Source organism: Sphaeramia orbicularis, chromosome 7 (genome assembly GCF_902148855.1).
Source record: "Sphaeramia orbicularis chromosome 7, fSphaOr1.1, whole genome shotgun sequence".
In the NCBI taxonomy this organism is placed as follows: domain Eukaryota; kingdom Metazoa; phylum Chordata; class Actinopteri; order Kurtiformes; family Apogonidae; genus Sphaeramia; species Sphaeramia orbicularis.
In genome coordinates this window covers 29,802,647-29,829,095 of record NC_043963.1, presented here as the reverse complement: position 1 = coordinate 29,829,095, position 26,449 = coordinate 29,802,647, and the positions used below count along the sequence as shown (strand labels likewise).

The 26,449-nt window shown below is 37.7% G+C and overlaps 3 protein-coding genes across 6 annotated transcripts; 2 read left to right on the top strand and 1 right to left on the bottom strand.

Annotated features, from left to right (window-relative positions):
* The first annotated feature begins 1,142 nt into the window (after positions 1-1,142).
* nr2c2 (nuclear receptor subfamily 2, group C, member 2) lies at positions 1,143-14,274 on the top strand. 4 transcript variants are annotated; one of them, XR_003935763.1, is made up of 15 exons: positions 1,143-1,293; positions 3,802-3,910; positions 4,216-4,311; positions 4,515-4,715; positions 4,844-4,949; positions 5,055-5,234; positions 5,430-5,586; positions 5,679-5,769; positions 6,549-6,694; positions 7,009-7,174; positions 7,535-7,656; positions 7,806-7,945; positions 8,170-8,307; positions 9,101-9,270; positions 10,939-11,547. XR_003935763.1 is itself a non-coding variant. In XM_030137943.1 (15 exons), the coding sequence occupies exons 2-15, from the start codon at positions 3,851-3,853 to the stop codon at positions 12,088-12,090; spliced, it is 1,884 nt and encodes a 627-aa protein (XP_029993803.1). In that variant the 5' UTR covers positions 1,143-1,293; positions 3,826-3,850; the 3' UTR covers positions 12,091-14,274. The 4 variants fall into 4 exon arrangements, 3 of the variants coding, with proteins under 3 accessions (XP_029993803.1, XP_029993802.1, XP_029993805.1); XM_030137943.1 differs by lacking the exon at positions 10,939-11,547 and adding an exon at positions 11,916-14,274 and having other exon boundaries at positions 3,826-3,910; positions 9,101-9,206; XM_030137942.1 differs by lacking the exon at positions 10,939-11,547 and adding an exon at positions 11,916-14,274 and having other exon boundaries at positions 1,144-1,293; positions 9,101-9,206.
* A 963-nt stretch (positions 14,275-15,237) lies between these two features.
* mrps25 (mitochondrial ribosomal protein S25) lies at positions 15,238-17,968 on the top strand. Its single transcript, XM_030137946.1, has 4 exons — positions 15,238-15,371; positions 16,298-16,404; positions 16,487-16,574; positions 16,850-17,968. Exons 1-4 carry the CDS (start codon positions 15,238-15,240, stop codon positions 17,037-17,039), a joined length of 519 nt encoding a protein of 172 aa, XP_029993806.1. The 3' UTR covers positions 17,040-17,968.
* A 287-nt stretch (positions 17,969-18,255) lies between these two features.
* Positions 18,256-25,790, bottom strand: rbsn (rabenosyn, RAB effector). The gene is made up of 12 exons (XM_030137941.1): positions 25,671-25,790; positions 23,973-24,253; positions 23,064-23,198; positions 22,826-22,926; positions 22,683-22,728; positions 22,439-22,600; positions 22,077-22,339; positions 21,818-21,888; positions 21,243-21,329; positions 21,048-21,150; positions 20,853-20,957; positions 18,256-20,769 (listed from the first exon to the last, which is right to left on the bottom strand). The coding sequence occupies exons 2-12, from the start codon at positions 24,133-24,135 to the stop codon at positions 19,669-19,671; spliced, it is 2,337 nt and encodes a 778-aa protein (XP_029993801.1). The 5' UTR covers positions 24,136-24,253; positions 25,671-25,790; the 3' UTR covers positions 18,256-19,668.
* Positions 25,791-26,449: the final 659 nt, after the last annotated feature.

The following is a 26,449-nucleotide window of genomic DNA, read 5'->3' as shown; positions in this document are numbered from 1 at the left end:
TTTCTAAGAAAGTAAAAAAAACAAACAAACCTTATTTCTAAAACATTTGTCTTATTTTTCATCTAAATAGGGAAAAAACCTTGCCAAAAAATAAAAAAAAATATTCTTATTTAAAAAATGCATATATCTAACTTTTTCTTAATAAGATTTTCCAGCTAATATCAAGATGATTTTATGTCTTGTACTAAGCACTGTTTGCTAAAATTCTAGCATTTTTGTCTAGTTTTAAAGCACATTATGGTTTTATTGTTGATAGACGTTTTTGCTTGTTTTAAGAATTTTAGCCAAGAATTATTTTCTTTTCCCATTGGCAGTTTTTTTTTTTTTTTTTTTTAATCAATATAAGACAATTTGACCAGATTTAGGAAAATTAGGCTTATTTCTTGCAGGGATTTTTTTTTTTTTTTTTTTTTGCAGTGAACCTGTGCAGATAAATAATCACAAAAGGCTGCAACTGAATGTCTAGGCCTATATGGTTAGATTTTTAGTTCTGACACTGAGCAAATGTTTATACACATGCAAAATGAAAGTTGCTTCTATATAAAGTTTTGCATTTTTTAAATTGTTGTTTTTTATTAAGACCAAAAGACATATTTCAGAGCACTCAGAATAAATGGTAATATGTATTTGCCTTGATTACAAAACCACTAGACTAATATTGCAATATTGTTCACAATAATCCCTTTTTTTTTTTTTTTACTGAATTGTACCGAATTACCTAGTAGTAGTTCAAAACACGGTGGTGAAAGTGGAGCCGTATGATTTTATACATATACATATATATATATATATATATATATATATATATATATATATATATATATATATATTTTTTTTTTTTTTTTTTTTTTTTTTTTAATTTTTTTTTTAAATTTTGTTATAATTTAGGCAATTACAGATATCCGTAATAATGACTTGTGTATTAGCAGAAACCAGCTGCAGATGTCCATGTGGCTGTGATTCAGAAATAGGCCTGTACATTTCAGCTGGATAAGGTTCTGATGAAGTCTCAGCTCCGTTCTGTGGATTTCAACAGCATAAATAAAAACATAATGATTTGACAACAATGTCCCAGACTGGCAGACAACATGACGTCAGTGCTGTCTGGCTCGCGCCGGGGGTGGGGGTGTCTGAGGCGCACGGGGACGCGACAGAGGAAGGAGAAAAAAAACCCAACCATCAGCGCGCTAGCGGAGTGGGGTCACGAACTATGACCTTTAACAGAAGAAAACCAAAACAAATATTTTATAAAATAGCAGAGAGACCTAAATCTGTGACCACCGTTTCTGCGAGGTAAGTCTCAGTACTGCATTTAAAACAGTAGAAAGCTCATTGACATAGTCGATGAAAAAAGCGCGCAGCTAATCGCCCGGTTAGCCTGTTAGCTAACCGACACAGAGCTCTCTTCCTGCCCGACTCCGGTAGCTCGGGATCCGGGGAGGGGACCGTGGAAGCCCGGGCAGAGTCTGGCTAAGCTTACACCGGACACTGACAGTTAGACGTATTGTTAATATGGGGAACCGCTGTCGACTTAAGTTAAACAAATCCCTGAATAAGAGTATGTATAGTCCACCGGGAGTCACAGACACAGCGGCTTTAGCTGCAGCTCTTGATGCGTTTACTTGTATTCCGCTAGCAAAGCAGCTAATATTGCACAGCTATATCTGGTGCAGATGAACTCGACCCTTTTACCTTTGCCATCCCGATGACAGCAGTGGGTTGAAATCATCTGACACAGACTTTATTTACCCAAAGTGTATTTTTACATTCACTGCCAGCACATAGGCAGTCGCTGATGGCACTGTAAAGAAAAAAATGCTCAAATATATTTATAAGGATTCATCTGTGGTGGTATTGGCTGAATGCCAGGTTCTCCATTTTGTACAGTGTTTTGATGCGATAGGGGGAAGGAAGTATTGATGGACAATGTGTTAGACCAATGGCTAAATGATAGGAAAGAGCAGCTCCTCCCTTTGGGAACTGAGCCTGTGGAGCTACTGCAGACATTAGCCAGGTTTCAGTGAGGCTGTGTGAGACTCAAATTTGTTAAGGCTTTGTGAAACCTGAAGATGCCAAAGTGAGTCTGGCGTTTCAGTGCAACTGACAACTGCTATCCATGTTTTATCCAGTACCTCTGCTGTGCACAAAAGATGCTCAGATACACCATATAAACAACTCTACAACATACTAATGTGTTTTGAAGATTGCCCTGTTTTATTTACATTTTATTGAAAAAGGGTAGAATGATTGAAAATTACAACTATCATGTAAACAGATTGTATCTAAATTTGTGTCTTCAGATTTTTTTTTCTGTTCAGAAGAATAAAGTCAAAAACATAATATCTCTCAACACTTAATAATTATGTAAACAAGTCTAATGTTAATTACTTTTCATGCAAATCAGTTATTGTCTTTAGTCTACTATTTCAGCTGTATAGTAATACATTTAGATTGTGCTTTGTTGATTGTGCTTTGTGTTTGTCTACACTTTGAACAATCTATTTAATGTATTTTTTGTAATTTATCTGTTACTTTTAGGTTTCAATATTAAAGGCAGTATTTTTGTATATTGCTTCAACTGAGTCCTGTGTCATCATACTATTTACTGTACATTAACTAAGGATTGGGCAATATATCAAGTATAATGTTATATCATTTACATATTTGATTATGATTATAATGACATAATTTAGGGCTGTCAAAATTAACACATTACCACAGATTAATCCATCATCATGATTAATCTGATCAAAAATTTTTGCTCAATTAACCCATCTGCAGTGCAGAATGACTCTGAATGTCTCTGCCAATGCATTTCGGAAAGTTTGTACAAGTAGAGTTAGTGTTCCAGTGCATATATGGGCAGTTGATCCAGTAGTGACAGGCAGCAGAACCAACCAATAAAGATGGAAGACACTAAACAGCATGTTGGCCCTCTGGATGGAAATATGAGGACAAAAAAACCCAAGACAGAACAGTTGTTTCACGTTGCCTTGTTTCAAGTTGTTGAAGCTATTGAAGGTGTTTAAGAAACATGTTAAGTGCCTATATATTCCCTTCTTTCTTGATTCTTATTGCTCATGCAAAATGAAACGCGATTAATATAGGATAAAAATATTGATATTTAATCGTGATTAATCTGAATGAATCCACAGCAACCCTGTGATTAATCTGATTAAAAATTTTAATTGTTTGACAGCACTAATATAATTATCATGATATCGATTAGTTAGGAATTATTTTGTTTCCATTTCCCCTTGAAACCTAAATGTAGTCATGCATATTCTGAAATGAAAAAAGATTTTATCATTATAATTGTTTTGAATGTTCTCCATCTAAATATATGAGTTCTGCTTTTTGACAAGTGGTTATTATGTTCTGACCGTTCAGAATGGTCAGACATTTTTTGTGCTGATTATTGATATCAGCTGGTACAAACACTTGTAGTGTGATTTTTAGCCATATTGCCCATTCCTATATTAACTACATCTGCATGATCCTAACTTTACTTTTTCTAACATCACATTTCCAATTATTTCCAAGCATATGCAGGAGTACCCCCTGCAGTGCATCAGCGAAGAGTAACTCTCATGTAGTGCTGCAGCTGATAATAATAAAAGGTCATTTTCTGGATTAGTCAGTCAGGGTTCTTATTTTGTTAAACCGTTACAAACATGTTCACTTGAAAATTGTTGAAATGATTACTTTATTATGTGCAAATTATTACCCACTCTGATCCACCAGCATCAACATTGTATCTGTGTCCAGATATTGACAATTTCCACCCTTGTGTCTCATTAGTGCGTGTGACCTCCCTCTAAACAGACCTCACTAATGACCTTACATCATCATGACGACCAACCTGAATCTGCTCTCTCAGCAGAAAGTGGAGTCTGAGCAGGCAGCAGAGGTGAGTGTGCAGAGGGACAGTCTGAGTTTCATCATGTATATTCAGCTGATACTTGGCATTGGCACATAAAACCCCTAAAAATGCTTTCGGGAAGCAAAATCAGAACTGCTGCTGTCCTTCTCTCTGGTGGATGCTGCGTTCATTTGTTGCCATGGTAACATACATATTACATAAAGACCCTTGACTGACCAGGCATTTCCTACTAAATTCATTTAGGAGCATGTCATAGTATTTTACACATTATTTCAAAAAGACGACATGCATGCTAAGTGTGTAACTGTGTTGAAATGTGTTTCAAATTGTAGGTGTCAGTCTCTCCCTCAGATTCAGTAATGAGTGGATCTCCGCAGCGCTTTCAGGTCATTTCCACTGAGCCTGCCACAACGCCACAGCGGATACAGGTAACAACTACACATCTGACAGCGTTGAGAAAACGCTGCTCCTTCTACCTGTTGATGCACAACTTGATGTTACACCATGTGACTTACAGTTACTCTCCCATCTTCAGTGTCACTTTCTTTTCTTTTCTTTGTCCTCTTTTGGTACCTGTGCATTTCTGTCTCTTTCTCTTTCAATCTGCCACTTCCACATTTAACTCCCTCAGATTGTAACTGACCAGCAGACAGGTCAGAAGATCCAGATAGTGACAGCAATGAACCCGTCCAGTACTCCCAAGCAGCAGTTCATTCTGACTACAGCTGACAGCTCAGGAGCGGGCAAGGTTATCCTGGCCTCACCAGACAGCCACAACACCAAGCAGCTCATCTTTACTGCTGCAGACAGCCTGATGCCGGGAAGGATACAGGTACACTTTTTTGCTATCTTTTCACCTCTTAGTGCAATATGCTGGTCTTACACCTTTTAAAGATGTTGCTGACATTGAATTGGGGTGAAACACAAATGTAATGGCCTGTGTTTGACTTTGCTTTCCAGATTGTCACAGATCCAGTGTCAATGGAACGGTTACTAGGGCAGTCTGGGGATTTGAGCCGACCCCAGCCGGTGGAGTACTGCGTGGTGTGTGGAGACAAAGCGTCAGGTAATCACGTTTACTGTCATGTGACATGCAGTACTTTTTCAACATTCTGACTGATCTACCAGTGTGTTATTCTGTACTATGAGTCTGACTTGTTTGTTCATTCAGGACGCCACTATGGAGCGGTCAGTTGTGAAGGATGTAAAGGGTTCTTTAAGCGGAGTGTGAGAAAGAACCTGACCTACAGCTGCCGCAGTAAACAGGATTGTGTCATCAACAAACACCACCGTAATCGCTGCCAGTTCTGCCGGTTGAGAAAATGCCTTAAAATGGGAATGAAGACTGAGTGTGAGTGTGCATCCCAACCCAGGACACAATATTAAAACATATTGACAAAACCACTCAGACATAGATCAGGTTTCTAACAGTTACACAACTTGTTAGTGGCATTCTGTAAAAAAAAAAAAAAGAGTGATATTTTTATTATAACCATAACAAGATATTGCACATTATAAAAAAAAAATCTTTGTTGTGTATCTGCAGCTGTACAGAGTGAGAGAAAGCCTATAGACATTGTGCCCAGAGAGAAACATGCCAACTGTGCTGCCTCCACCCAGAAGATCTACATCCGCAAGGACTTAAACAGTCCACTCATCGCCACACCTACCTTTATTTCTGATACAGAGACAGATGGCTCCAGGTTAGTGGAAATCTAATCAGCAAAGTAAGAGCTTGATAGTGATGTTTGGTTATATGAGCCTGTTTCTGATAAATCTGCTATGTATTGTGCAGATCCAGCCTGTTGGACCAGGGGATGCTGGTTAATATTCAGCAGCCTGTTATTCAGACAGATGGAACTTTACTATTGGCAACTGACTCAAAGGTAGAGCTGTTTGCTGTTATTCAGTTGTCTCTCCTTAAAAACCAATGTTAGATTTGTTTTAACTATTTTAGATGAATTCTTTCTCTTTAATATGTTAGTGAAGTCAGTATCTGAGAACCAAAAGAAAAATTGTCTTCAGGACCAAAACATAAAAATCTATCATGAATTGGCATAGATCTAGATTTTTACTTTCTCTTCCACTGTCAAAACACTGTCTCTAAAAGTCTTTTTATGTCATTTTTGGATTTTATGTAATTTTGTTCCCTTTTATGTCCTTTTAATCTGATTGCTTCTCATGACTCCTTTTGTCTTCTTACATCTTTTAGTCTTGTTTTGTGATTTACATCGTTGTTTTACTTGTTACATCTTTTGTCATTTTAATCTTTTTTTTTTTTCAGATCTTTTACATCTTTCCTTTATTATTGTGTCTTACATTTCTTTAATCTTATGTATTTTACAATGGATACCTTTCCTCTGATTTCACATGGCCTTTGTGAGGTCAACAGATATGAACTCTTCCATAGGACACTTCCCCAAATTTAATCAGAAAATTTAATTCAATTATTATTGTCATTATTATTAAAAAAAACAGCTCTGTGACCCATTTTCAGCCTCAATCCTACATTTGGGACCTGTGCTGTTAGAATAATCTTTTGTTTATGTGCAGACCACATACATTTTTTTGTGCTTTGCCGTACAGATGTTGTGTTTGTAGAAGGTCATTGTGGAAGTTATTCATATAATAATGGAAATTAATTTGCTTTTCGTTTTGTCCACAGATGGAGTCTGGACAAGGAGACCTAGGGACATTAGCCAATGTCGTGACATCGTTGGCCAACCTCAGTGATTCATTAAAAGACAACCTAAACAATGGTGATACCTCAGACAGCCAAAATGAAGAACAATCTGCCACCGAGATAACACGGTCAGTCAACAGAATCACTGGTTATAAGAAGGATCAGGCCTTAGTGGACTTTTTGGCTAAATGTGTCACATAGTTATAGTGGAAACCTTTCTGAAAGCAGGTGATTTTAGAATGACATAGTTTTGTCTTTAAGCAGATCCTAAAATGAAAGAGAGTTAAAAAGATTCATCTTAATGGTTTTCTTACATTTCTTAAATGTAAGAAATTAAACATGTGCCCACATTCAGGCTTTTCTTTTCAAAATGACATTTTTTCTATCAGATTAATGCATTAAACAGTCTGTGTCTAAGTGTGTGTTTGCGGGTTATTCACAGTGCCTTTGACACTCTGGCCAAAGTCCTGAACCCATCTGAAACGGAAGTGGCAGAGAAGTCGCAGTGTGTCAGTGGAACAACCATCCAGCTGATTGGTCGAGACCAGGAGACCCCTATCATTGAGGTGGAGGGGCCACTGCTCACAGACAGCCATGTCAGCTTTAAGGTGGGAAGGGTTCCGCTCAAACACAGTCCCGAAATGTCTATGTTTGATTTTATAAATATACTATAAGTAATTAGTCTTTAAAAATGTGAGGTCTGAAATCATTTTATGTAATTTCATTTATTCAGTCAGAATGTAAGTCCACATTTGTGATATATACAGTTTCATACTTCATTCTTTCATGTACAGTCTTTATGCTGAAACTACGCTGTTGACAAAGATTCACCTACATTATTTTACTCTTATATTCAAGGTGTTAAAAAGCAATAAATGGAAGTGTTTGACATCTATAGATGCAGATATTGTCAAAGAACAGTAAGAATGAGTCATTTGCTAAGTGTTTTGTTTTCTTCTTCTTTTTAGCTGACAATGCCCAGCCCCATGCCTGAGTATCTGAATGTACACTACATCTGTGAGTCAGCATCCAGACTCCTCTTCCTCTCCATGCACTGGGCTCGCTCCATCCCGGCCTTCTCAGCTCTTGGGTGAGAATGCACTAGACACAGGAACATATTCTCCTAAAAAATTGCATATTACACGCTTGCAAAGTTGAAAAAAGAAAAGCAGAAGCAGTTGCTTAACTTTATTTGAAAACCTAAATCCTGAACCCTATTATCATGTCTGTCCTTCACAGGCAAGAAGCGAACACCAGCTTGGTGAGAGCCTGCTGGAATGAGCTGTTCACTCTGGGTCTCGCTCAGTGCGCTCATGTGATGAACCTGTCAACCATCCTCTCTGCCATCATCAACCACCTTCAAAGCAGCATCCAGGATGGTATGGACCACCGAAGTCATCATCATTTCACAGTAGGACACACCTTTATAATGACGGGGAGGAACGCGTTGAGGTGTTAAAACTGCAGCTAAAGAAATGCTGGAAGTCAGCCGCTTTTCTACATAGCACTCGATAGCTCAGTCAACATCATCTTCCATTTCTTCAGTTATTTTTAGTGCTGGTATATTAAACTAGGCTCTCTTCTTTTTTTTTTTTTATCTCAGACAAGCTTTCAGGGGACAGAGTGAAGCAGGTGATGGAGCACATATGGAAGTTCCAGGAGTTCTGCAACAGTATGACAAGGTTGGAGACGGACAGCTACGAATATGCCTACCTAAAGGCTATAGTGTTGTTCAGCCCCGGTGAGTCTGCAAGGGTGTGTCTGACCCTCTTGATCTACAGGGCAGATGAAAAGTAACTAGGCATTAAAATCCATATTCCTATTACAAATTTATTGAAACAAATGCTACATGTTCTTGATTACCGGGAAAATGAAAGTAAATCTTCATATTTCAACGTAAGCACCAGTGGCATCAACCAGTTTCCTCAAACGGCCAGTGATGGAATGAACAACCTTCTGAAGGATGTCATCTGGGATATCATTGAGAACCTCCTGAATCTCTGAAATAAGACAATAAGAAATCCCCATTAGTGTTCATTCATTCATTTATTTCATTTGTTCAGTTATTTTGACCATTCAACAGAATACATGCAAGTTAAAAATTTCAAATTAATTCATTTACACTCGAAAAGGAGTGGGAAGAAGAAAATGTGTTAAATCCCACCTGCATTTCTCATCATCAGTAATTTAACATAATCAGATTTTAAATACTCACTCCTGTCTTTCAATCACAAACCAGGACAATGAACAAATAGATCTATACCAGATTATAATAAACTCATTCAACAGTATTTACATTATATAACCAAAATATGTGTGAAAATAGAAACAAAATACATTTATGGTGGTGTTACCACAGGTAACAGTTAACCCTTGATTTATGTCTTGTGTGTTTAAAAAATGTTTTCCTCATGACTTCAGTGATACTAAAAATTCTATAAGCAATTTCTAATGCCTAGTTACTTTTTACCCACCCCGTACATAATAATGGATGTAAGGTATTTGTGACATGGCTGACATGTGTGATGCTTCAGATCACCCAGGTGTGGATAGTAGTGGACAAATTGAGAAGTTCCAGGAGAAAGCCCTGATGGAGCTGCAGGACTATGTGCAGAAGACGTATCCAGATGACACCTACAGGTAAGGACATAGCAGAAGTCTAGTAAAATACAGAGGTTTCACATGTAAAACTCTATTCACATGAGACTAGTACAGGTATTAAAGTTCTCCGTCACCATGACGGATTTCCATCAAATGGAAAAATTGAGGGGGGAAAAAAGTCATATTGAAGCAACTTCCCCACGTGTTTCGCGGAGTCCAGTCGGCACCGCGATCCTGTCCTGGGTCTGCTGTCCTGAATCTGCAGGTGTTTAACACAGGCATGCCACGCACAGGGGGCTGATAGGTTTAACAGTGATGATAATAAGATGACTTCTTTATTTTTATGTCGGGAGGAGAGATTGATGACTATTTCTCTTTGGAAGGAAACGCTGCTCATTATGTTCCTCAGAAACACATGGACAAGTTCAGCTTTACCGAAGTTCAGCCTAACTTTAGTTTACTGCTAACAAGTAGCTTTCATTATGAAAGAACCACAGTGAAAAGGGAAGAAGACAGAACTGATCTACATGGTGTCCCATAAGTCTCCATACATAGGAAAAATAAACGTTTCTTGACATAAACCATTTTTATTTATATAATATGCTCTATATGACTGCCATTTTGTCGGGAACACATTTCAATGCGTGTCCTCCACTGCTGAAGAACTATAAAGAAGAAATATAAAGAAATACATGTTGGAACCATGGAATGTATTATGTCTCCTATGTAAGGAGACTTATGGGACACCCTGTACATGTACCTTCATGTTTGGGTTAATAGCTTATCTCCTCTTGCCAGGTATATGACTAGTGTGTATGTTTGTGTTTGTGTGTATGTGCCCTTCCCGTGCGTGTGGGTTACGCGCCCGACTGCATAAGTGCTTTATTTTGACCCGTTTAGCATCTTATTTCTATCTGTGTGGTACAGTACGAAGATAAAATTGAATGAATGAGTAGCACCCTTGGTATTTGCAAAGCAACTGTATTTTAAATACCCTCAGAGAGTATCTGTAACGGAATATAATTTCTGTTTCAGTTGACGTAATTTCTTCCAATCAAAAGAGAACATGATATTGGCGGGAGGGGGTTGTGGACGCAGGTTTGACGACGTACAGATTATTTTGGCTAGCATATACGACATCATGGACACGTTTGTAGAGGAAGGTGCTGAAGTGGTAACTATTGAGAGATGCGTGAAAAATAGATGGAGGTGGGCATGGCTTGATGAGAAGGGAGACGATGGAACTCCAACTAGATCATGGTGCAAAAAAATGAAGCAGCCTGGTGCGTGCATGTGCGTAGTTTGCCACAAGAAAATTCTTTATGGTTCCAATGGTAAAAAAGTCCTGATTTGCCATCAATCTGAAGCTTCACATAAGGCTGCTGTGAGCTAAATTGTTAAATAAAAAGTTTTTCACTCATTTTTTGCAGTAAGGTTTTCTTCTAGTTATTATTTTCACTTGCTTCAAAGGTTTTCATACCCTTTAAAATTAACCAGAGAGCACCAAAATTGACCTGAAGCTTTAAAAATTTTCTGGGGGAGGACCCCCAGACCCCCCACTGATACCACTCATGACATTTTTTCTATCCATGTTACTAATCTTCTACACCTGTACACTCTCCCATTCAGTGTGTTTCACAGTATTGCCAAATTTGACTATATAAACTTGTACGCTATAGTAGTATTGTATTGCATCATTTTTAATAGTGGCCAATGATTTTGACCAGAAGAAAATTTTCAGTCAGATGAAAAATTTTTGCTTTAATCCCTGGACTAGTATTACCAGTGGATAACATGTAAAAAAATTAGTCAGATTAAGCAAAGTTTGTGTTGCACTGGAATTTACTGGCATTATTCCTCAGATATGATGCTAATGCTATGATGCTATCAATAGCTTACCACTTAATAACTACTGAGCCTGTTGAAAGATATCATATCTTGCAGCTCATCATCTTTTACTCTGCCTATGGCTGAGCTTCTTTTTTGCAAATGCTTCTTTGTGTTACGCGGTAACATGAGCCTCTTGGATTTGCACCCAAAATTCTAATGCAGTATTCATAATGCTCATATGAGAAGGAGGCAGAATAAAGGTGCAAAGACAAAAACCATGCAAAAAAAAATTTAAAAAATACTGATTTACACACTTCATTCTATTGCATGGACTCTGTGTTTGGTGTAATATGAGAGGTGAGATTTTTCTTTCCAAATTACAATGAACTACATCTCTATACGCCCGATAAAGGTCAGACATCATACTGAATTCAAGAGTGTATGGAAATTTTTTTATCATTGATTTCATGACCTCTGTAATCACTACAAAGTCTTAATTTTTGCCTCTCTATAGGTCTTACTGTTACAGATGAGGAATGTATATTATTTTAATCATTTAATATACATTTTTCTTTTATATTTGGGTCTTATTGGTCATGCACTTTTTTATTCCCTCTTGTTTTATTCTTTTCTGTGTGTCTTTTATTTATGTATATCTCATTTGTGTATGAAATGCCCCATCGAAATAAACTTTCCTTGCTTTGGTTCCAGAGGTCTGCAGGTTATACTAGTCCCGTGCAAATATGACTTTAATTAGTTAAATAGTTTTAACCATGCACACAACTTTTTTAGTTTAACAAAAATCTACATTGCCATAAAGATAAACATTTCATATATAGAAAGAGGTCAGTAAACACATCCAACATCTGTCTGCAGTTGCTGGTTTCAGTGTCAGTTACTGTGAACTTGTTTCTCCAGGCTGACCCGCATCCTGACGCGTCTCCCGGCTCTTCGCCTCATGAACTCAAGCATCACAGAGGAGCTCTTCTTCACCGGCCTCATCGGCAACGTCTCTATTGACAGCATCATTCCCTACATCCTGAAAATGGAGACAGCTGAGTACAACAGCCAAGACTCCGACCCGACAGAATGACACCACAGCACTCCAGCAGCTTAAGCAAAGATTGTGTGAGTCTCCACTTCAGGTACTTTTGTCTATAAAGGGTTTATTGTTGAAGCTCAGTTCATTATCCTGCAGTGCCCCGCTGTTCTCTAGCGATGCATGGTGCAAAGTCTGTTCAGGAATCCATAGTAGTTTAGGATAATCTGGCACTCAGACGCCAGGATGACACTTGGAATGTTTTCTGGAGGTGGTGCAGAGTGGAAGTCTGGAGTTTCTGACCTAAATTCAGCGCCTCTGAGCTGAATTAAAAAAAAACAAAAGCTAAAAGATGCAGCTGCGCTCGCCTCCTTTTCTGTCTGCGTAGCATTTCAAGTTGACATGTGAACGTAACCATTTGATCTAAGGCCTGCCAGTTGTTTTAGTCTTACTCACACCTAACTACTCTTTCATGTTAATCACATACATGAACACTAGCATTTGTTTCTTGAAGATACTAACAAGCACAGGCCTTAATCTGAAAGTCTAATGAAAAATATTTTTACTCATCATCTGGAAGTCTCTAACCTTCACTTAAAACTTGCATCTGCTTATGTTTTTGCACACATTGTGAATTTATATTGATATATTAAATGACTAAGAAATAGAACAATTTAGGGTTTTAAAAAAGGTGTGAAAAGAAGTGTGACTTTTCTAAATACTCTGTAACAAAGGACTAAAACATGCTTTGTAATGCTTTGTCAGTTGTCACACAATTTGCTTGAAAATTGTTGAACAGTACAGCTTTCTATTCTAAATAAGTCAAAATAATTAAGTTATGACTCAGTCTAGAAATAACACGGTGTACTTATAACAACTATCAGTCCTTAAAATGTGAAGTGTTCATGGAACTGAGCTGCTTTTAATTTGAGGTCGTTTTAACAGTTCATGTTTTATTCACGTTTCCATAACTACTTCAGCCCACTTAGACACTCAACCACATATCTTTTTTTATACAGACTGGCATCTCAGAGATTTTACTTTTGGGATAAAATATACCGTTACTTCCAGATTAGAAGGCGACTACGTTTATCATATGTGCAATCACCTTCATCACTTTTCCCTTTATGACAATCACATGTGTGTTACTTCCTTTTGCCTCATCATTGCTGTTATTGTCGATCTACATTTTGTATCTATGTGTATTTATCAATGGCAACGTTATGTTTTTCACGGATGATCTTTAAGATTTGGGTTCAGATATGGTACTTATGTGTAGCTATGCTACTGTTTTTGTACATGTATTTGCTTTTGTATCTGGCTAAGTGCACATTAATCAGCTTTTGTGGCAATTCACTGCATTCATGCTGACTAAACTTTGTGTTTTATATGTTTTTTAAAAACTTTAAAATTGATTTGTTATAAACAAATTTGCTTGTTGCATACTAAGTGTACTTAAAGTACTTTTGGGCAGGTGTCCCTGATATGAAAAAGGTGATGTTGTGGAAAACCCCTCTGGACTGTATCGATGTCTTGAAGACCATGTGGAGACACATCAGCACTTGTATAATGGTTCAGGAGAATCATCCACAGCAGCATGAGTACAACTGGGGATGTAAAGAAGTAAACAATGATTATGTCTTGTGAAGTAAATGTCAATTGTAATATTTGGGTTTAAAACTCATACATGCTATTTGTAAAGGCACTTGTGTGAAATGACCTTTTTACATGTAATTTCATGAAATGAGTGCATGTGTTCTTTGTTTTTTTAACGGGCTCACTGTCTATAGACGAAGGAGCGTAGTTATAATTTTATAGTGCATTGCAGTGCATGAAGAAGTTGCTTAAGTGCATTTTATTAAATGCTGTATGAAAAATGTTGATTTTTAAATGTTGTGGCTTTAAAATATTAACTCTGAGCAGTTCCACCATGACATGATAAATGGATGATATTTTTTCCAGCTTTTTGGATAGCATATCCTACGGTTAAAGTTTTTTACATGTTAATATTGGTTTTCTTTCTGCAATGTAAAATGTATTTCTTCAACCATTTAAATTCAAACAAAAGTCATGTTTTGCGCAACTTTATCATAGCCCTACATTTTCTACCTCACACCGATTTAAGATATAAAACAAATGTATTAATGACTGAGCTCCTGTATCAGCATTCCAGTCTCGGAGGTGGCTTCTCTGAAGCCAAACATAAGAAAGAAATAAACAGTTATTCATGAGAAATAACGTGTTTTGAGTTTGTTCATTATATTTATTCTGAGACCGGAAAATATCCCAGGTTACATACATCAAGCAAACAACATTAATATAAATAGGAGAGGGTTCCCACAGTCATGACAAACTTGGAAAAGTCATGGAATTTAATTTCGAGGGATGAAAGTTAGCAATATTTAGGCCACAGAATTTCTATACATACAGACCACATGAAAAGTCAATCATTGCAGTGATATAAATTATAATAAGGCTAAATTACAACTAATTAGAACTACTGTGGGTTTGTTCATATCCTGATGCAAAAAATCTACTGCAAATCTACATTTTAAAGGTACTATTTTCAATGGAGTAGAGTGTACCGTTATTGTTAGTTCAACAGAGGCACAGAAGTGCTAGGGTGCATTTTTATTGTCATTATTTTACTAAAAACAAAGCATTTTTTGCTCAATTTCTACATTATTACAGATTTTAGCAAGTAGCGTATTAGTACAGAATCAGATGTTGATATGAAAATAATTTTGAGAGTGAAAGATTGCTATATAATTTTCAGAAAATAATTAAAATGTTTTGACTCATCTTGGGATTTGTATTAGTGATCACTGAGAACTCATGGAAAAGCTTTTAAATGGTGTGAGTAAATCTGCATCGATGTAAATTGAAAAACACCATAAAAAAGAAAAAAGGATGAAAAAAATTAAACCATAATGATGTCTCATAATATGTTCTAAATGAATAACATAAGCCTGGTATATACAGTATAATTATTATTTTTATTGTGGGGAGAGGGGCTTCATTAACGTTGTTTAACGATGTTACGCATATGTAAAAGCATCACTAAAAACTACAACCACCAAGCTGCATGGCGAAAACCTGCATACGTCATCATACAGCGCCCGTCAATGTGCTAGTGTTCCTGCGACTGTTGGAGATATTTCTTCAATGGTAACTATCTGGTAGTCAAAAAAGGACTTTAAAATGCCTATGAAGGGAAGGTTTCCGATCAGGAGGACGCTGGAGTACCTCCAGAAAGGCGACCTCATCTTTAAAAACAGAGTAAAGATCATGACCGTGAATTACAACACACATGGAGAACTGAGCGACGGAGCAAGGTCAGAGCTAACAGCGGCTAGCACTGGAGTTCAACATGAAAACATTACATTTACGTGTGAATATGACGTATAAGTTGAAGACATTATAAACTCTAGCTCTGTATGTATATTTACTCCTATTGTAGGACAAGCGGTAAATGCGTTGAATACTATTAAGGATATTATAAAAATAATATTGATACTGGATTATATTATTGATCAAACCAATGAACGTTCTGAATAAAATGTACAATGTTGTCTAGAAATGTCACAAAATATTGACGATAGCATTGCCAGTTACGCCACTTTTGTAAGTATTAGAAAACATTTCATTAGGGTAATTTCATACAAACTCCCCTCCAGAATGAATAACTTAATTTTTCATGTCATGGAATTTCATTAAATAATCTTAAAATTTCTTCTGCCAAGTTCACAGGACGTTTTAATCGTGAATGCAATTATTTTTTTTGGTGTTTTTCTTTATTATTATTCTCTTAAGCTTGACCAGTTGTTTGATGGGGCTGGAATTTGTACAATATATTCAAATAAAAAATATTTTGCAGCATCTGTTCATGTAAATAGTTGTTCTAATAAAATTAAAATACATAAATTTAGATTTTTATTTGTTACGACATTTTGATTATGATGCAGCTGTTTTCTTTCTTGTTATTTTTACCTGGCTGTAATATTAGATTGAGTGGTTTCATTTCATAGATTGATATTTGTACTATGTTGATTTTAGGGTGAGTGTGACATTTTTGTAGGATCAGGATATTTCTCGGTTACAGTTTGTACCGATGATGAAATTTAGTTGGTCAAATTTAAAAATTCATATAAACTTAATTCTGAAAAAAAGCATCCCTTTATTAAGGTTTTTTCCTTTAAAAAGAAGAAGCAGTATGTTTGCCTGCTTTTCTAAAATAATATTTCACTTTTTTGTTTTGCAGAAAGTTTGTGTTCTTCAATATTCCTCAGATTCAGTATAAAAATCCATGGGTCCAAATAATGATGTTCAAAAATATGACACCAGCTCCGTTCTTAAAGTTCTACCTGGGTGCGTAGCCTTTTGCATATTGTTTAAAGCATACTCTTGTGTTTTGGATCTATCTTGACTAATTTTTTGGTCTCTCCTGCAGATGACGGGGAACAAGTACTTGTAGATGTGGAGGGGAAGGACCACATACAAATTACACAGCATATTAAGAAGATTCTGGGGAAATCAGAGTAAGATCTTCTGAATATAAAATGAATGGGCTGTCCTTAATAACAGCTATGTGAAATTAAGGTAGATGGATGACACATATTCTAATTATTTGTCTCATAAAAAAAAAAAAAAATAGCTACACAACACTTCCTGTTTGTATTTGAATCGCAAAGAAAACACAACCATTTGACTGACTTAAGGATTTTTGTCTTTTTGTTTACACACACACACACACACACACACACACACAAAAGTCAACCATTTGTAAATATACTTCTTCCTTCTGTCCTCACAGAGAGTTATTACAGGCTGAGGCAGAAGCAAAGAAGGAGGCCTCTAATCCTGCCAATTTTGGGCCAAAGAAGTACTGTCTCAGAGAGTGTATCTGTGAGGTGGAGGGCCAGGTGCCGTGTCCTGGCACCACGCCGTTGCCCAAGGAGATGACGGGTAAATATCAGGCCCAGATGGCAGCATCACAGGAATGAACGCTGACCAGTGACCAAGCAAGCAGACTGTAGATTCAAAGGACAATATGGCACTGGTTTTGAGCACATATACAAGGACTGGTATGATGCACATTTCCTAGTTAGTATGTGCAGCTAAAAGGGTCCTATCATGTTGTGTGCATTGATGGTTAAGGCCACTGTCTGGACTGGGATGTTTTGCTTTGTCCTTAAGCTGAAATAATGTACAATACAATATGTGCAGCCAATACTTTGCTGTGAATTTGGACAACTTGTTATATTTGTACATAGTTTCCTTTTATAATATATAAATGATCCACAACATACAAATGTTATATGTATCTACAGTGTCATTATACTGCACTGAATGCTACAAATAAAAATGATTTGCCAGTGTGGACATAATTAACCTGTTGATGTCTCATGTGAACATAAGGAAAATATAAACTCTAACATGTGACGAGAGAAATGATAAAGTTCATTGAAAGCTAGTGCAGAATGTGTGAACACATGCACTCTGGATCCCTGCAATCAAGAAGAAATAAAAACTATGACAACCACAGTTTACAGTAGACAACATTTTTATTGGTGCTGCTGAGATGGAATTTTCTAAAGTTAATAAATTGATCTCTGTGTTTCTAAAATGCTTCAATTTTGCAATTATTATTTTAGTGAACTTTAATTCCGAAGCTAAAATCAACTAATACATTAAGAAGCTCCTCAGGTTGTTCACCCTGACAGACATGAAGACTGTTGCATGTTTGCTTAAAATCTATTGTGAATTTCACACTGTATGGCTAACAGACTGCTGTTTTATTATGAAGAAAAATGTAGACTTTCTGGTAGACAGGAGAGCACAATGACAAATTAATACAAGGACAAACTTAGCAGCACTGTGAGTGATAATACTTGCTGGCATTCATGTAGTGTTAGTGTATATATTCCAGATTCAAAATGTCCATTGTGAAATATACATCATGTCTCAAATGTTGCCTTGACCTAACAGTTGACTTGGTCTGTTTTCTGTACAAAATGAGATTTCAGAGACTTTGTATTATGTGCAACCTTAACAGTTCCTTTGCAAATCTTGTCACACAAGTATGGTGTATGATGCTGGTTTGACAAACAGAATGGACTGACTTTCCAGATGACACGACTGATCAGATAACATGTTGACTTATAGATCTTCAGAAATGATTTCATCAGTATGTCCAAAGTTATAAAAAGGTAGCAGGAAGAGTAGCTTGGACAGAACAACATTATACAGCACCTCACAAAAACACGTTAATCATGCAACCCAAGTGCTCAGTAGGATCAGAGGTGCCGCTGTAAACAATGAGATCACAACCTGTTGGGGTCACACAGTGAACATTTTCGTTCACTTGGCTCACTGTGGCAGATATGATGTAGTTTTGTTTTTTGTTTAGGTGCAAAATGCCATACTAAAGCCAAGCGTGACACAGACATGATGCACGTAAAAGATAAGTGAACCAGATCACTGTAAAGGTGTTCATATTTGTACAGTTTTACAGAAAAAGCAAAGCTGTCTGAACATACATTTGTTTAATTTCTGATATTGTTTTGCAGAAGTGCTTGTTAGTTGCAGTGCGATTAAAGAATGAAGCCTTCCCTTGTGTTCATGTTGTAAAGATAGTATATGAGACGTCACATGACCCGCAGCAACAGCGATGGCTTGATTCATGTACCTTTCATTTTAACTTGAATTCTACCAGACAAGACTGAAGCCTGAAGTTAAATACTATCATACATTTTATTTAATAGTGCTTTAACTACTAGGCTGTCCGTGCGAAGCATAAAAATAAATTATTAATCCAGGGGCTCTATTAAAACAGAAATGTGCAGTTTTTTCTGATTCTGTCTGAACAGCAGGGAAATATTTTAGACTAACTGCTCCTTTTAATGGCAGACACGATGACCTGTCACAGCAGGAAATGTACAAGATGCAGCAGGAAATAAGACACTGCTGTGAAAAAGGCAAAGTGCAAATATTACTACTGTTTGATAAAAAGTCTCATGTTTACCACAGCATGTCTACAGCTGTCCTTGTCATTTCAACACAAAGCAAACGAGTATGAGCTATTGTCAGTATAGTAATGACTGTACAGTCTTCATCAGGTAACCTGGATGTTTTGCAAAGACAAGAAGGAACTGTCACTGTGTTATATGTTTGTCAGTGCACTTCCTTCTATGACATGTTCATGTCTGCCTTTAAAACTAGAGCCGTGGAACCAAGATATCTCTGAGTGGAAACAACAGAAGCAATAAAAAGCACTAATAAATTCAACATTGATTTTGATAATGTATTGACATCCATTATAATCTGCAACATAACCTTTTAAAAGTACAATCTTTACTTCTGTCTAGCCTCTAAATTTCCCTTTGTCCAGCACATGCCCATGTGACTCTGAACAGGATAAGTGGTTGATAAAATCAATAAATAATCGGAATTTAAGGGAACCATTGTGGTCTAATGTATGTTTAATTGTGGTTCTGTGGTGCAGCAGACCTCACCCAATCTAAAACCACTGGGCTCATTAGTCAGTAAATAGTCATGTAAATGCGTTAGTCTTGTAGGAATTGGTAAGTAGCAAGTGACAAAGGTTTTTTTTTTTTTTTTTAGTAAAAGGTGTCAGTGTTTCTTTTTCTTCTGTTCCTGTAGGGTGTGCTGTAGCTCTCTTAGGTTTTCCGACAGTAACTCTACTTCATCTAGTCGGCCGCTGAGTTTCGCGTCAAAAATGTAGGCCCTAATGTTGTCAATCTGCTGCAGCAGTAACTCCTCCTCTATCACGTCCACATCTGGCAAGACCTCATCATCGTCATCTCCATCAAAGGGGTTGGTTGAGACCCCAGGAGAACTCCCACAGGCCTCCATGAAAGGGTTACCTGCATCTGTGTTGTCATCTTCAAATGGGTTGCCAGACTCGGCCTCAGTCTGCCTTTCCTCCTCGCCTTCGTTATCTTCCTCGAACGGGTTGTATTCTTTCTTTCCATTGCTAACCTCTTTGTGCTCTCTCTGGATGTCCTCAAAAAAGGGATTGGAAGGATCTTCCTCAATAGGAGTAGAGTCCTCCTCATCGAAGGGGTTAAGAGAGGTGCTACTCTGTCCTTCACCACTAGGGGGAGTTACATGCCCCCCTAAGCTCCTCAACCTGGGAGGTGACTCCTCTTGGCTTGTGAGAGCCGGGAAAGCCCTGAGGGAGCAGGGGCTTCTATCAGCTTTAGGAGTCAGGTCGTCTGCTGCGGTGTCTTCCCCTCCTTGTTGCTCCCCTGACTGGCTGATTTCCAGTGAGCTCTCCCAGGTAAAGGAGGGTTGGGTGGAGCCAAAACTGGGGCCTTTGTGCTCCCATTCTTCTCTTTCCCGAGCCTCCAGGCGTTGGAACTCCTCTTGCTGCATGCTCTCCTCCTGAGCCAGCTTCTGTGACAGAGCAATGGCCAGACTGGTTTGCTGCTGATCGTATTCATCCTGCAGCTGGCGCAGGTTCTCCTCCAGCATGGCTACCTCGTCTGCCCTCTGAGCCTCTCGCGCCTGGCGAAGGAAGGACTGGATGTTTTCAATCTGTTGCAGCAGGGGGTCCTCCAACTCACTGCGTCCATGGACAGAGTCGGAAGATGGCAACCAGCCGCCAGCTTTGGTCATGCGTGGTGGTCTCGGAGCCTGAGGCAGCTCTCCATTGGCAGGTGGACGGTTTCTCTCAGACTCCTGCCTCCTCTTCAGAGTCTCCTGAGCTGCCTGTTGAAACATATAGAATATACAAACTAAGTAACTTGTTTCATCAGTAAAGATCAAAAGAACCATCTGAACAATAATCTCACCAGTCTCTCTTGTTGGAGTCTCTTCTCTTGCTCCTGTTTCCTCTTTTCTTTCAACTCTTCATATTTTTCTTTAGTGGGTAAAGACATCAGACCCAAAAGCTTCTCCTAACATAGAAATATTAAAGTGAGGTTTTCAGGAAAAGGAAGGAGAGACGTGTAGTACAAATATAAGTGGTTGTCTATTTTTAGTCTCACCTGGACAAACAGTGTGGCTGTATAACGGATCATCCTCTGTAGCTGAAAAGTTTTTGGATGTGGAGGTGGATCATCTTTTGTTCCCAGTGTTAAAATCCTCTTACTACGAAAAAGACACAGAAACATGTACTCTATAAAAATCACACACACAAAAAAAAAAAAATTACAACAATGTTTTATGAATGTGACATCTACCTTAGTGCATCGATTAGTTCATAGTATTTCTGAACTTCCAGTCTCAGTCCACCAGCAGTGTCAAGATTGTAAGTGGTTTCCCCGGCACTAAGAGAAAACATAGACATAACGTGAGTGTCTTAATCAAAATCCAAACATTGATCATTTAGCTGTGGAAATAAATAAGAGACCATTGTTCTTACTATTTGGACTTATATGAGGAAAATGAACATTTTTGTTTATTTTAGATACTACAGGCTACATTCCTCCCTAATTCCAAATAAAAAATCATCATTTAGAGTCCCAAGTCATAGTCACTATAAACAACAAAACACTAATGTTTTTACTTAATTCAGATATCAACATTTGGTAGCATAACTCATACATCTCAGCATGCTCTCCATTATTTATTCACATTGCTGTTGCCAATTTTATGCCACTACTGGCACAAGAATGTTAGCAACTCGGCTTTGTTTGACAGCTTGTGATTATTCATCTTCCTCTTCCTTCCTTCTAGAAGCTTTCAGTGAGACGAAGGCCTCTTAATGTTTTCAGACCAATATGTCATACAATAACTTCTTTTAACTGGTGCTTACTTTAGAGACTCGGCCATTCGGATATACTCTGGAGCCTTTTCATCCACCTTCTCCATGCACATCCTCAGCCTCTGACAGGAAGACAAGTTATCGGCAAGTGAACAACAGGAAACTCCAAAAGAAACCACAGAATAATGGAAAGGATACAAGAGAATAAACAAGATATCTTCAAAAGAAAACACAGCCATGCTACCACTGGAGAAAATATGTGTAGTTACATCTTTTTTTAGCTTTGAAATTACTTAGTTTATATACCAACCTCATAAAGTTTCACTACATCAGGTACATGGTCCTTCTCTTCCAGCTTCTGCTGCCTTTTCAATAGTGTGTCCATACAGTGATGACAGCAACGGATCTTTTCGTCATCCTTTTCCTCTAGCATGGATGTAACACTGCTCAGGCTGCTGATGCTGCCTCTGCGGGAGCCCATCCCTCCACTGCCACTTCCTGCTGGGGGGGACTGGGACTGACCAGGGCTTCCTGGCACGCAGAGGGCCTCTCTCGTCCCACTTATTAACTTTTCTATGAAAACATGAAATGCAAAAACACCACTGTATTGTGATTCATTAGGTTTTAAGTATTACATTAATGTGATTATTGATTATCTGTATTCATACATACGGGCCAAAGGCAAAGGAATGAAATCCATGCACTTCCTACACATAATGGACCCACAGAGACGACAGTGGTGCCGCCTGTTACGCATGTTGAACTTGTTGCCGCAATCAGGACAGAAGGGGACATCAGCATCATTTACCCATGACACCACTGACCTCTCAATAGCTACAAAGCAGAGATGAAATATTTGACTGTACAGTATTTACCAAACAGGAAGTAAATCATAAACAATAACACGTTGACAAACCTCTAATTTTGGCTGCATCTGAGTTGGTCCTGTCAAACGATGTCAACTGAAACAACAGTGTGAATGGGTCAGAAGAGTAAAACTACAATATTTATAAGGAGACAATGCTTTAAATGAGCCATAATCTGCTTGTGTAAGCACACCTTTTCCAGTCTAATGATAAGTTTGTTGACCTCAATGACATAGTGATCTATCCTGGCAGCTCGGTGCTTTTTGAAAAGGTCCAGGTGACTTCTGGTTGCTCCTATATAAGAAAAAAAAAAGGCACCAATTAATCTAAACCCTAAAATTTTGTTAGCTGAGACTGTAGTTAATCAGCTAAAAAATAACAAAAAAAGCTAAGTGAAATGTGTTGTTACATAAATCCAGTTTTAGTCTTACCAAGCTCCTGAGGCTCCCACATGTACGGGTCCACTCCACCGTAGTAGAAGGACTCATAACTGCCGGTATCAGGTCTATCTTCTCCATCCCTTTTCAACAGCTTGTCTTTGGCTTTCTTTGCCTTCTGAACCAAATCTTTGCAGAGACACACAACAACACATATAAGTCCATGTGTAGAAATTGCAGAAATAAAATAACATAATCTATATACATGCTTCTTAAGTGGCTTGGAGATTAGAAAAAGAAATGGTGATCAGAGAGCATTTTCCCACCCTGTCTCTTACCATCAAGTCCCTCATGTGTGGATCTAATAAAAAATTCTCTATTTCACCTCCCAATACACTGATCTCTTCCTAAAACCCTGGGTAGTGAGTTTGGCAGCAGATTGTGCATTGTGCACATTTTATCATCACCCTTTCCTTTTCTCATCTCTTGTACCCTCCTTTATCCTGAGAAGCTGCAGTATCATCACACAATTGCCAATTCATCCTAGCGGTAGTATCCCCTAGTCCACTGGCACTATATGTTTCCAAATCCATTAAATGTTTTTATGCAAGCAAGGCTGCCTTAGTCCAAGCTCTCCTCGTCCTTGCTGAACTTTCTCCACACTGGCCTTACAGTAACAGACTTTATTTTTTATGTTTTTATTAAAAAAAAAAAAAAAAAAAAAAATCATTAAAAACACTATTTAAAATGAATGAAAGAATCCCAAAGAAAAACCATAAAACAAAGGGGGCTATACAAAGCAGTGGGATAGTAAAACATCAACATTTTAGCTTTCATAAAAGCTTTACAACAGAAGGTTGTCTTAAAAAGAGATTTGAGGTGTTGCCAGTCAGATCTAAACTACTTTTTGGATTGTCAGTTTTGGCTGTAAGGTCATTATGTTCCCTTCGACTGTGGTCTTACTTTTGAGCTGTCCTCTAACATGGCGGTCATCACCAGAGTGCTCCTCTTCATAGTGGTCTTGGAGTTGGTAGAAGGACTGCAGGTCCTTGAGGCACAGAGGACAAAGAAAGCCCTCTTTCACTTCTCCTGTGCCTTCAAAAGGGGGTGGATAACTAGAAGCCATCGTGGCTGTATAGTCAGTTGTTGAAGAAGGGAGGAAAGGTAACAGGATCCCGCTTTGGTCTGCATGTTACAGGGTGTGCAACCCACCCTGTATTAACTCCATCACACCAAAGATAACCCTAGAGTAGAAAAGTATAGAAATACTTGTTCATTAATTACAGTTCATATTCAGTTCATATTAATAAGTTGCAACAAACCAACTAAAACAAAAATGAAGGGTCATCTGCGTCATGTAAATTTTACAAAATGTGTTAAGTCCTATAAGTTCACAGACAGATAACGGTATTTAAGCTCTAATGGAAACCCCACGAGTTTAACTTATGTTTAGTAATATCACCTGTGCCAATTTTTACATTTTTGTGGGTACAAAGTTATCCATTTCCTTACAAGACACTGAGTGTGCAACCATAACGTTTATGAGTCATGAAGCATCTGAAGATAAAACATTCACTTTTTTAAAACAGCAGGAAGCAGAACCATCAGCCTACAGCAGTAAAACTGTTATCACTGAACATAACTACATCATAAATACAGCTAGGTGACATTCTCACAACAGGGGTGATAGGTATTATAAAAACCAACTAGCAATTACAGTGTGGTCAGCTAAATTAACCACTGTAATGTGAAATAGTTAACTCCAATATCATGCAATAGTGTAGTGTTTTATTTTGTAAGAAACTGACCTTCATCTTAAATAATAAATGGACTTGTTTGTAAATGCATGGTCTTCCCTATTTGATGTTATTTTCTCAAATCTGTAGATTTTTTCTAATTAAAAATGTGATTATTACAGTGTTTCCTTATGTGTGTGGATCGCACATGATGGGAGGTTGTTGGTATTTTAACAGCGATGAAATACTACTTTTGTATCTCATTTACATATTGAACCACTTTTATAACCACAACTACATACAAATATTTCTTAAAGTTCAAAGGGATTAAAAGCTTAAAACATGACATGTTCAACAGGTTCACTGAGGACCATCTGCAGTTATTTCTCTCCAGGTTTATATTACATTCATGTGGTTGGGGGGGGGCGGGGGGCATAATGGCTTGGCTGCTGCAATGTAATGAAGGAAAAAAACTGAAATTCTCAAACCTATTGCAATGCGTTGCATTTTTCCGTAACATTGTGCCGATAGTGAATGACCTAGCCTACAGTGGTTATACTGTCACCAGCTCACATTCACTTATTTTACAGTCACTGTTTGTACCGCTATACAACCCCTCAGTCAAACACACACGTAACTACATACTAAGTCTCTGTTTTGCTTACTGAAAGAGAAGGACGTTTTACTTCATCTACCACTTAAATTGTTAACCCTTAGCGTTGCATTGGTAAATATTTGGTTAAAGTTGGCGGTCGATGCACGAAGAGACTATTTAACGTTAGCTGCAAAATGCTAAGAGTGAGCATCGCTGTCTTTAGCCACTGTTTCTACAGTTCATTTGTTCATACCATAGAGATAATGCAACACAACTTCACAAAAACAAACATCCGAGTAATATTTCCCGCAACTGATGATTTATACTTACAGTTTCACCAGTAATAATTGTGTTGTTGACAGTTTGGCTTGTCTTTGACAGCTCAACAACACCAGCTGCAGCAGCAGCAACAGCAGCCCTGCCTGGTCATGTGATTAGCACACAGAAAGTAGGGAAAGCGAAGAAGGACAAATGGCACGAAACGCAAATGACCCGGACTTATGGAAGTACAGTGAGTGCACTTGCACGGATTAGCCATGACAATATGAGGATACCTTCAAAATACTACATAAGTGCTATCTAGTCTAAACCAATCTCATAAAAAATATAAAAATATAAAATAAATGTAGACTCTCTTTGCTGTTTTTGTGGCAACGCAGAGGAAACATTATCTCAATTATTTTTTGACTGCACTCATATTTTAGATTGATCTTAATAATTTTTTGAATACCAAAGTTGATTCTTCACTTAAATTAAATATCTAACATGTACCATTTGGTTTGTCAAAGAATGAAAAAATAAGCCTAGATAAGATATATGTAATTAACCTTCTCTTAATTATAGCCAAATTCCATATTTACTGTTCCAAATTTGCTAAACAACCAAACATAATTGTTTTTAAAGCTGTACTGCAATCTTATTGAAAGAATTGAGCAAAGTTTAAATCCCAAAGTAATCAACACAAGGAGTCTTTGTGAAAAGTATAATGTTGCCTGAACTCTAATGGGCTCTATGCACAGCCTCACTACTTCCTGAACTTCAGGTGGCTCCTTTATTTCCTGTCTTTCATTATTGGACACACTGATAAATCCAGGTGTGCCTAATCAGTC

Bases quoted from the DNA above. Each gene is read 5' to 3' on its own strand.
- nr2c2 (XM_030137943.1), top strand. From the start codon at position 3,851: ATGACGACCAACCTGAATCTGCTCTCTCAGCAGAAAGTGGAGTCTGAG. The intron at 4,950-5,054 runs GTAATCACGTTT...TTGTTCATTCAG, and splicing joins GTGTGGAGACAAAGCGTCAG to GACGCCACTATGGAGCGGTC. The intron at 7,946-8,169 runs GTATGGACCACC...TTTTTATCTCAG, and splicing joins TCAAAGCAGCATCCAGGATG to ACAAGCTTTCAGGGGACAGA.
- mrps25 (XM_030137946.1), top strand. From the start codon at position 15,238: ATGCCTATGAAGGGAAGGTTTCCGATCAGGAGGACGCTGGAGTACCTC. The intron at 16,405-16,486 runs GTGCGTAGCCTT...TCTCTCCTGCAG, and splicing joins GTTCTTAAAGTTCTACCTGG to ATGACGGGGAACAAGTACTT. The intron at 16,575-16,849 runs GTAAGATCTTCT...CTGTCCTCACAG, and splicing joins AAGATTCTGGGGAAATCAGA to AGAGTTATTACAGGCTGAGG.
- rbsn (XM_030137941.1), bottom strand. From the start codon at position 24,135: ATGGCTTCTAGTTATCCACCCCCTTTTGAAGGCACAGGAGAAGTGAAA. The intron at 22,729-22,825 runs GTGTGCTTACAC...CTGTTGTTTCAG, and splicing joins TTATCATTAGACTGGAAAAG to TTGACATCGTTTGACAGGAC. The intron at 21,151-21,242 runs GTAGATGTCACA...TCTTTTTCGTAG, and splicing joins GAACTAATCGATGCACTAAG to TAAGAGGATTTTAACACTGG.